The sequence below is a fragment of the Orycteropus afer genome, unplaced genomic scaffold (assembly GCF_000298275.1).
Source record: "Orycteropus afer afer isolate SDZICR_OR568_19922 unplaced genomic scaffold, OryAfe1.0 scaffold00033, whole genome shotgun sequence".
NCBI lineage: Eukaryota > Metazoa > Chordata > Mammalia > Tubulidentata > Orycteropodidae > Orycteropus > Orycteropus afer.
The window spans coordinates 15,127,613-15,138,808 of NW_006921620.1; the positions used below are offsets into that span (position 1 = coordinate 15,127,613).

Consider the following 11,196-nt stretch of genomic DNA (forward strand, 5'->3'; position numbering starts at 1 on the left):
GCTATGAGTCGGGGCCGACTCCACGGCACATAACAACAACATTCCCATGAACAGGTTACTTAACTTCTTGAAACATATTTTTTCATCTGTGGAGAGTTGGGCAACAACAGTACTGATTCCCTGAACTGATGGGAGGATTATGCGAGCTGGTGACCCGCAAGACAAGGCTCCAGAAGAAGCCAGCAACACTCAGTGAGCCAGTGTAGCCCCCTCCGAGCCTTACTGTCCGGTGCTGCAGCTGCGGCACCGGCGAGAAGGCGGGGCGGCGTCACGTGGGCGGGGCGGGCTTGTCGGCAGATCGCACGATGTGACGCGCTGCTGGAGGCAGGCCGGGCCCTCAAGATGGCGGCGGGCGCCCCGAGCGGCTCGGCCCGGCAGTAGTGGCGGGACGGGACTCGCCGCTGGGGTCGGCCGCCCCGGGAGTGGCTGCAGCAGCGCCAGGAATCGAGAATGGTAAAATGACCCAGGGGAAGAAGAAAAAACGGGCCGCGAACCGCAGTATCATGCTGGCCAAAAAGATCATCATTAAGGACGGAGGCACGGTGAGCTAGGGGTTCGGCGCCGGCAAGCGCCCCTCGGGGCCCCTTATCCGATCTCGTTCTGCTTCCGACTCGGGCATCCCACCTTTCCCCGCCAAGCCGGCGATGCTGGTGTTTCTGGCTCCTGAACCCTCACGCCCCTCCTCCGGAGGTTTTTTTTCCTGGCCCCGGCCTGCGGCCTCTGGGGCCCGTCCCCTTGGGGAGCCGCTAGCTTCTCCCGCACTTGCTGCCCTCTTCTCTTGCCGCTTGTGGAGGCCCGGCACCTTCGAGCCCCCACGTGCTCCTCCGAGACGGAGAGGAATCGCTGCAGGGCTCTTCTGTCGCCCGATTTCCGGGCGGTGCGTGATTCTGCCGCGCCCCTGGCCTCCCCATCTTTCCCTCGGTGGCCGGGCCCCAGGAAGCCGTCGTCGAGCTTTCGAAGGGGCCGCGGAGCAGCCCCTACCCTCCCATATGCTGCTGACCGGGTGGCATCTGGCGCAGCGACCCCGCTGAGATCCCGTAGTACGGTCGCTTTCTTCTACATGGTTCTGGGCTGGTGCTAATGTTGTTAGCTGCATACAGGGCCGTAAACACTGTCAGAAGGTGGGCTGTCCTCTTCACTTCCCCAAGTCAAAAGCATGACAAGTGGACACCTGGGGCCTAGATTTTAATCTGCTAGCTTTCAGAGAACAGTAATCACCTTGTTGTTCCTTAGAATTAAAAAATACTAAGTACAATTGATCGTGGTTTGAGGATTAGAGACAGACTTTGAAAAGAAGACAGATTGAGGACAAGAAAAAAAAAAAATGCTTTTCAGAAACAGTTGGCATCAGAGTAAACTTTACGCAATGTGCTGTAGTTAACCAGCAGGGGACGTAGGATTTTTAATTGAAAAAAATCTCACCTATACTTTTTTTATGCTGAGATATCTCCATTGCTACACTCTGGTCTTTGTTGCATCCTTTAATTTCTCGTTCTGAAATAGAATGGGTAGATGAAATACATATTTCTCTTTCCTAAGAAGTGTGCAGAACTGGTTCCTTTTATTCTGTTTCTGTTTATATTTTATTGGAGTCTTGACCACTGCTAGCTTGGTGCTAAATATGTAAGTAGGCCACTACTGAGGGTTTGCTGAATTTAATTGAAATAAATGACAACTTTCTTTTGACATTTCAAAAGATGGCACAGTCAGTATGCTAAGATTTAGCAAGTTTGAGACATATCACAGTTTCATATTATACTTTTGGTTAACAGTCAGACTTAAAAAACTTAATGGATGTCATATCTTTGACAGTTAGTGAAAAAAGAATTGAAATTCAAGTCTTTAGACCCATTTGTTGACTTGATTAATGAAAACATTGCTTGATTAAATCACTGACAATCACCATAGCTATTTGACCAAGTTGGTAAGAACTAACTGGGGAGAGAAATAGCTTGGAAACAATACTGGTTCCTTTTGTCAACTACAGAGACTTGATATTTTTTAAATTCTTCATAAAATAGACACTGTAAAGAAGCAATGAATTGTATTTTATAAAAGCAAATGATATTTACCATCAGTATTCTTTGCTGAAGATTAGAACGGGACTGATTAAGAAACACATCTTTCCTTTTCTTTGCAAAGTTGTTTTGTTATCTCTGGGGTTTTGTTTGGTTTATGTTACAGCAGATGCTTTCATTCCAAATCATGTGAGATTTGGAAGAGATTATTTTTTATCCTTTTTATTTACTAAAGCTATAGTGAATTCACAGTTTGCTTTACAGCAAATGTGGTTTTTGAGAGGGCATATGGAGTAAATGAAAACTTTTCTTGAGGGCTGTGAGCATGAAGGTTTCATCATTTCTCATCTTCATACACTTAATGTTTCTCCATTTTAGCATCATTAGAATAGGGGCTTTGTTTACCTATCTTTGAATCCTGCAGGATCTACTACATAAATTTAAAGTTGTAAAAACACTTTATTTTGTACTAGCAAGTTCCTAGATAATTTCAGTTTCGTTATACTTTTATTTATTCTTATGCAAAATCAGAGGAGCTCTGGTAGCGTAGTGCCTGAGGCACTTGACTGCTAACCAAGAAGACTGGTGGTTCAAACCCACCAGCCACTCCTCAGAAGGAAGGTTGGGCAATTTACTTCCGTAGTGATACTGCCTCAGAAACCCAAGGAGGGGTTGCTATGACTCGGGTCTGACTCAGTGGCACTTAACAACAATAACATACAAAATCAGAGAACACTTAATTCCTATAAATGTCAGGGGAACTTTTTGCTGTATTTGTATTTTAGTCTACTCTCTAGCTGTAAATGGAAAAAAGTATAAATGTTGTAGTCTGCCTCTCTACTTATAAGTGGTCAGACTGTTGTTATGAACAGATTTTAAGGAATGAAATAAAAATTGTCATTTGATTTTCTTCCATTCTTATATTTTGTCTTATTCATTGTATCATAGAATGTTTTAGAGCTATTGTTCTTGGTATTACAGTTTCAGGGCTTAAAGTTTCACCAGTGTATGGATTCATTCAAAAGCAGGTGTCTGAGCCTATATGGTCAGTACATGGCAGTATTTCATATTCCTGGTCAGTGGTACTAATCTGACTTCCTTCCATTCTCTTCGTACTGTTCAACAATGTTAATAAAATAAATTTAGTCTGTCCTCCTGCTCATGACATCTTTGTAAATCTGCTCAGCCAATTTTAATATTTATAAACATAATGGGTTAATGTATCAGGAAGTTAGAATAGATTTATTGTTGTTTTTAACAGTTGAAGTAAACCTTAATAAATGAACCAGATTAATTGTAAGTTACTAAATGTTTTCCTGTTTTTGAAATTGCATTTCAGGGTGCTCTGAAGCCAGGGTCAGGCTAACTAATATGTTGACTGAGTGGTACAGAGTTAAGATAAATTATCTAAAGAGTATGATTCTTTATCAGGAGTTCTTCATTGGGTCTGTGTACCCTGAAGTTGTTTGCAGAAATTTCTTTGACTGTATATTTTTCTAGGAAGATTGTCAGATGGGTCTTACTTTCCCAAAAGTTTAAGAGCAGTTACTCTATTTGAAAGCAGCATAAGTAATTAGAGAATAAATTCCATAGGTTAATATCAATAAATATTTATTTGATCTTAGACTGTATACCATTTCACTGATGAACAGTAATAATTCTATTGGTGAACTTATTTTTGAAGCATCCATATATAGAAATAGTTTTTAGTTTTGATGTATGTAACATTTTAATGTATCTCTTATTCAGTGAAGACCATTTAGCACAGATGAATCTAGCATTTTAGAATAATTCCAGTTTTGTTAAAAATCATTACCAGTGTATTAGCACATTGTCTATAAGCATTCCTGTAAAGGCTAAAAGCTAAAAAATTATTCACATGAGTAATTAATATAAAAATTAGAATTTTCCCTGTCATTTTTTGAAGTTTGCTATTTTTAGCTCTCTTTATTTTCTGAATATATTTGTGGGATTGCATCTCTGGCCATGAAAAATTACAGTTCTTTCACAAGTGAATCAGTAAAATGACTCTAAAGATTAGATAAATATCAAGGCATATTTGAATTGTTGTGTGGGAAGTATATGAAAAAAGTTAAAGTTGACATGAAATATGCCCAGAGAAGTAGAGTGGCAATTTTTTTTTCCTGGTTATCCTTGGTCTTAATTAGATAGTCACTGAAGCAGTAAATAGGAGTCAGCAACCACTTCAGAAATGGTCTCAAACTCTGACTCTTTGCTCTACTCACCTACGAGGATGGCTGAGGTAGTTACAGGATAGCTCTCTGACTGAGGACCTCTGTAGCCCTAGAGAGCTGCTAGTCAGCCACCGGTTGCTAACATGCAAGCTATGAGGAGGGCCCATGCAAGCTATGCGGGTGCCTCCCAAAGCACAGCGTTTCTTTGAACTATAGCCCAAACCTGGCAACATCAGGATGTACACTGTCTTTGGCAGATGTGTGGCAGCACCAGGAATGACAGCCTCCTTAAGTTCACATTCCAACATCTGCTTTAGGTTGATATGTTTGGAAATAAGTTAGTAAGCAGTTTTTTCAGTGTGTTCCAAACCAAAGCCCAAAGCTATTGAATGGATTCCGGCTCATAGTGACCCTGTGGGACAGTAGAACTGCCCCATATGGTTTCCAAGGCTGAACTCTATGCAGAAGCAGAGTGCTACGTCCTTCTTTCACAGAGTGGCTGGTGAGTTCACACTGCCAACGTTTTGGTTCACAGGCAAGTATTTTAACTACCGTGCCACCATGGCTTCTTAGTGTATATGTTGTTATTGTTGTTACGTGCCATTGTGTCGGTCCCGACTCATAGCAACCCCTCCTTGGGTTTCTGAGGTGGTATTACTACAGAAGAAGATTGCCCAACCTTCTTTCTGAGGAGTGGCTGGTGGGTCAAACCTTCTGAAGGAGTAAATAGGACCACCAGCCTTCTGGTTAGTGGTCAAGACACCATGCTACCAGAGCTCCCAGTGTATATGTTTAGTTCATCCCAATTTAGACAGGAGACCTGCTTCCTGATAGTGTTTACAGTTGAAGTAACAGAATAGCTTTTTCCAAGTGGTCTTCCTAGCATTCTGACAAGTATATATGATTTAATTTTTAAAAGTTATTTAAAAGTTCTGTTTTCTTTTTTCCCCACTAAAAGCTATGCAGTGTCAGTTAAAGTAACAGTTGACAGTTTTAGTGAGGATCCAGCAAGATCCCTGAAATGGATTTTGTCTCTTTGAAGGTCAGATGTAGTAGTTTATTCTTAATTATAATGAGTGTGCCTTCTTAGTAATGTGTAAATACGGGTATGAATTCTATCACATGAAATACTTTCTCTTCTTAGGGACTTTTTTTTTAAAAGAAAAAAACAGGTAGTAGGTAATATTTCATCATTTAGCTATTTAAAATTTAATAATTCAAGGCCACACGAAGACCAGTCCTACGTTTAGGCACCATCCTAGCCATTAATGAAAATTTGATTTTTGTGTTGATGGTGACTTTTTATTTTACCTTTTTAGTGAGTTCAGTTTACGGTCATTTGAACAATATAACTTGTTAGATACTCACAGTGATAAGCACCTAATGTAATGATAGCCTCACTTGATTTATCAGCCCTATCTTTGCCATCTAAGAATGGAGAAGGATGTATTAGATCACTTATTTTTTCAAAACTTTCCAGAAAGTCATACATCTTAAGAATCAGCTCCTGTTGTTGTTGTCATTTGCCGTCGAGTCGGCCCCGACTCATAGCGACCCCTCCTTGGGTTTCCAAGGCAGTATCACTACGGAAGTGGGATTGCCCAACTTTCCTTCCCAGGAGTGGCTGGTGGGTTTGAACCGCCAGTCTTCTGGTTAGCAGTCAAGTGCCTTAGGCACTATGCTTTTTAAAAAAATTATTATTATTTTTAAATTAGAGTAAAACTTGATCTCACTAAACTCTTGTTGAATATTTTTAAGAATGTATTTTGTTCTGTTAGGAGCAATCTGAATAACTACCTCTTTAATACTGTGATGATAGATAGTGAATATTCTGCATTTTAAAATTGTTCCAGAGCATATCAGTAATAATTTAAAAATTTCACACTGCAAATTAAATCATACTTAATTAGCATAACAGGGTCACTACATGTTTATGGTGATTAATACTTTGAGAAAATTTGAGTTTGTTTTCTTTTTGCACTACAACTGTAGTAAACCTTGCTTTACTTGATTAAAGTCAGAAAACATGAAAAATGCCAGTTGACTTTCCAAAGAGGAAACATGGTATCAAAGAGTAGTAAAGCCTTACATTTCCTCAGCCGTGCCATAAGCTGTCAGAAACCCATAAAAACAGCTTTAGTTAGTTAATTTTATGTTTTCTTGTTGAGAATATACATAGCAGGACATATACCAAGTCAACAGTTTCTACACTTACAATTTAGTGACATTGATTGATTATATTCTTTAAGTTGTACAACCATTCTTATTCTCCAAGTTGTTCCTTCCTAACTGCCCCCTAAATTTCTGATCTAATCTTTCAAGTTGCTATTGATCTCATATATCATATAGATAGATCTTAAAAGAGCACAGTGTCAAGCCAGACATTCTTTATTAGTTAAGGTAAACTACTGTTTGGTTTTAAGAAGACTTGAGGGGATATTTTTGGTTTAAAGATTACATCAGAGCAGTAGTTTCAGAAATTCATCCAGCTTCCAAGGCTCCAGAAGTGTGGGTTCCATGAGAATTTTAAATACTGTTTGCATTTTTCCCCTTTTGATCAGGATTCTTCTGTGGAATCTTGGCTCAAAATGTAAAGTAATGGTAACCAGACACCATCCATTTCTTCAGGTCTCTTGGCAAAGGAGGCTGTTGTTGTTCTTGGAGGCACTTAGCCACACGTTCCATTTCTTCCTCCTATTCTTGACTCTCTTTTTTCCTTTTTTGCTCCCAGAAAATGGAGAACAATTGTCATGTGTTGGATGGCTACTTTTAAGCTTTTAAGACTACAGGCACAGAAACCTTTTAGTAGGCCAATTAACTGGCATGTCCCCATGAAACCATGACTTTAAACCTCCAAGCAAAGAAACCAAATCCCACGAGGTTGTACGTAAACAGCTGATGAAAGCAGCTTTATAGTTATAATATTCTCTATAGGAACTTTTTTTTTTTTTAAGTCCATCCATGAAAAGTTCAATTCTTAGATGCCTATAATTAAGTATCTTTACCTTTTTTTTTGGTATAAGGACTTTATTGTTTTAATTGTAATGAATATATGTGTAGCAAAATATTCCCCATTTCAGCATTCTTTGTATGTGTAATTCAGTGACATTAATCATGTTTATCATCTTGTCCAACCATCACCATTATGCACTTCCATATTTTTCTGTTATCCTTAATAGAAGTTTGATGTCCTCTAAACATGAGTCCCTCTTTTTCCTCCTTTTCTCCCTGGTAACCCCTAATAAACTTTGGTCTCTATACACTAGCCTATTCTAGATATTTCATGTAAGTGAGATCATATAGTTTTTATCCTTTTGTGACTGACTTATTTCATTCAGCATAATGTTTTCAAGGTTCATCCATGTTGTAGTGTGTGTCAAGACTTCATTTCTCTCTGGCTAAGTAATATTTCATTGTATGTAATTGACACACTATCCATTCAGCTGTTGATGAACATTTAGACTGTTTGTACCTTTTGGCTATTTTGAATAGTACTTGTGGTGGTTAAATTTGTGTGTCAACTTGGCTGGACCTGCTTGAGTGGCTGGGGCAGCTAGATGTAGTATTCCCCACGAAGAGACTGGTAATCAACTCCATGGTGGAATCTACTATGAGTAGCTGAGTAGCTGCCTTTGGGTATGTTGTCTGTTTCCCATATATAAGAAACAGCTTTGGGAATGGTCTCTAGCTTATGGCACGCTTAAACCCTTCATGTAGCCATGTTGTTGTTCAGCAGACTGCCATGTGCTGCGGGCCTTAGGACTTTCAGTGGACTTGAATGAATGGCCTGCCGTGTGGTTTGGTTACATTGGGATTGTGCCTTTTTACTTGTTAACCTTGGGGTTGTCAACCTTAGCAGCCATCAGCTGTCTGAGTGAAGAAAAGCCTCTAGCTTTGGTGGGCCAGGAGCAGGAAGCAGAGCTGAAGCCCAAGGGTAAGGGACTTTCACCTACCCCGTAGAGCCTGGCATTTTGAACTCAGAGTCAAAGCCTCCCAACTGTAAGAGAATAAACTCCTGTTTCTTCAAGCCATCCCATTTGTGATATTTTCTGTTAGAGTGGCACTAGGTAACCAGAACAGTACTGCAGTGCACATTGGTGTACAAGTGTCTGTGTGTCTGCTTTCAGTTCTTTGGGATACGTACCGAGGAGTGGAATTGCTGGATCATATATGATAATTCAAACCCACCAGCCACTCCTCGGAAGGAAGGTTGGGCAATCCTACTTCCGTAGTGATACTGCCTCGGAAACCCAAGGAGGGGTCGCTATGAGTCGGGGCCGACTCGACGGCACACAACAACAACAACAACAACAACATATGATAATTCTATGTTTAATGTTTTGAGGAGCCACCAAAATGTTTTTACAACATCTGTATCATTTTACAATCTCAGCAGCAGTGGATGCAGTGAATGAGGGTTCCAGTTTCTCCACATCCTTGCTACCACCTGTTTTCCATTTTTGAAATTGTAGCCATCTTTGCGGGTATGAAATGGTATCTCCTTGTGCTTTTGATTTGCATTTTCCTAATTAATAACATTGAGCATCTTTTCATGTGCTTTTTGACCTTTTGTAAAATGTTTATTCAAATCCCTTTCCTATTTTTTATTGGATTGTCTTTCTGTTAATGAATTGTAGAACTTCTTTTTATGTTTTCTATATTAAACTCTTATCAAATACTTGGTTCCCAAAATTTTCTTCCAGTTTTTATGTTCTCTTCATTTTGTTGATCAGGTTCTTTCATGAACAAAATTTTTTAATTTTTATGAGATTCCATTTATCTATTTTGTTGCTTGAGCTTTCAGTGTCACATCTTTTGTGTAAGACTTTATCATAATTATTTTAGTCAACTTAGTTAAGTATTGATTAGAAAAAGCCAATGTTTCTTTCTAAAAATATATTTAACCCTCACTTTTTATTGATAACTTGTCAGAATATTAAATTCTAGGTTCAGCATTGTTCTCCCTTATAACTTTTTATTTTGCTTTTTTTTTGTTTTATTTTTCCCAGCTTTTTAATTTGAGAACTTTTAGAACTTCAGAGGGTTGCCACAATAGTACAGTGGATATTCATTTACCATCACTTAGAGTCACAGTTCACCAGTTGTTAACATTTTGCCACATTTTCTTTTCTCTTTCTCTTAAATATACTTGCTTCTGCCTTTTCCCCATGGACTATTTGAGAGTTATTATAGACTTCATGGCACTATTCTTAAAACCTTTAGGATATATCACCTGAGAATAAAGGTACTCTCCCACATAACCACAATATAATTACCACATACAGAAATTTATACATTAATACAATACTGTTAGGTAGTATATAGTCCATATTCACATTTACCTGCTTATCCCAGTAATGTCCTTTATAGCTGTCTTATTTTTGATGGAAGATCTATTCATTACATTTAGTTGCCATGTTTCTTCAATCTCTCTTAGTCTAGAAAGCTAGGCTGGCCTAAAATCTAGGCCAGATTTTTTTAAGAATAACCCATGGTTTGGCTTACTCTCATTGTTTTCTCACAAGATAGCATTCTATTTAACAAATAGGTTTATAATGGCATTGTAATGCCCAGTTGTTGTTGGGACAACTTCTTGTCTCCTGGCCAACAGTCTACATAAGCCCCTAGTTCACTGATGGGAATACCACTAAGTTAAAGCCATAATAACTGCTAGATTTATAAACTCATATTGATTGAGCAGTAACAGGCTCAGAATTTTAGAGCTAGGTGAGGACTTAATAGTCTATTCCTTACTGTTCAGAGAGGTGAAGTAGTTTATGTAAGTCACCCAACAGTTTCGAGATCAGTGGTATAGTGCCTAAGGCATTTGACTGCTAACCAGAAGGCTGGCAGTTCAAACCCACCAGCCACTCCTCAGAAGTAAGATTGGGCAATCTACTTCCATAGTGATACTGCCTCTGATACCCAAGGGAGGGGTCGCTGTGAGTCAGATCTGACTGTACAGCAGTGAGCTTTTTTTTGTTTTTGTTTTGTTTTATTCAGTCTTTGGACACGGTGGCAGTGGCTATGGGCTCAAGTATAGCAAGAGTCATAGAGCTGGCTCAGGACCGGGCAGTGTTTCGTTCTGCTGTGCATAGGGTCGTTATGAGTCGGAGATGACTTGACAGCACCTAACAACAACAACGTGGACATGAAACAACCACTATACACCAGGCAGGAGTTTGTGGGTGGTATAAATGGTTAAGTGCTTGACTACTAGCCAAAAGGCTGGCAGTGTGAATCCATCCAGAGGTGCTGCAGAAAAGAGGTCTGACCAACGGCTTCCGAAAAATAACAGCTTTGAAAACCCTGTGGACCAGTCTACTCTGCACGTATGGGCGTCACTAGGGTTAGTGTCATGAAGGGCATTAACTCATGGTGTCAACCTCCCCCATAAGTGAGATCACCAGCTAAATATCTTCCTTCTTTTCCATGTGGACAGTGTGGCATGGCCCCACATGGCCCCCTGCAGTTCCTCCTCTCTTCTGTTGGCCAAGGTAGAGACCCTCCTCTCCACCCAATGGCAGGTGCTATGGCCTGCTCACCTGCACCCTGACTGGCAGGTGAGGAGGAGGAGGGGGTGTGATGAGTTAACTGCCCCCCTGGGGGGTGACAAGTTACTGCCCTGAATGATACATGACATCAGCCCTAGTGATGCCACTGCCTTGGTGGCCCTCTCCCTGCAGCGCTTGCCTGCCTACTGCCACCGTAGACCCTGGGGTCATTTTGTTGTCACCCTCTGACAGTGTTGGTGGGTGAAATCTGCACCACCCATCCTTACACCACTTAGTGACTCTGCTGGTTGCCATTAGTCAAAATGGACTCCAAGGTAACTAACAACAACATAATCAGGCATTGGGATACTAAAATAGATAAGACTTGAGGGAGGCAGGGCAAGATGGCGGACTAGGCAGAAGGATTGCACAGACCCTCTTCAACAAAGAAAAGGGAAACCAATTAACACAGACACAGAAGATAATCTT

General features: G+C 40.3%; 1 protein-coding gene across 1 annotated transcript in view; it reads left to right on the forward strand.

Annotated features, from left to right (window-relative positions):
* The first annotated feature begins 458 nt into the window (after positions 1–458).
* Positions 459–11,196, forward strand: part of MFSD14A (major facilitator superfamily domain containing 14A) — an 82,193-nt gene continuing 71,455 nt past the window's right edge. Inside the window, exon 1 of the mRNA XM_007936097.1 lies at positions 459–542. Within this exon, the coding sequence (XP_007934288.1) occupies positions 459–542 (84 nt within the window). The remainder of the gene's footprint in view (positions 543–11,196) is intronic.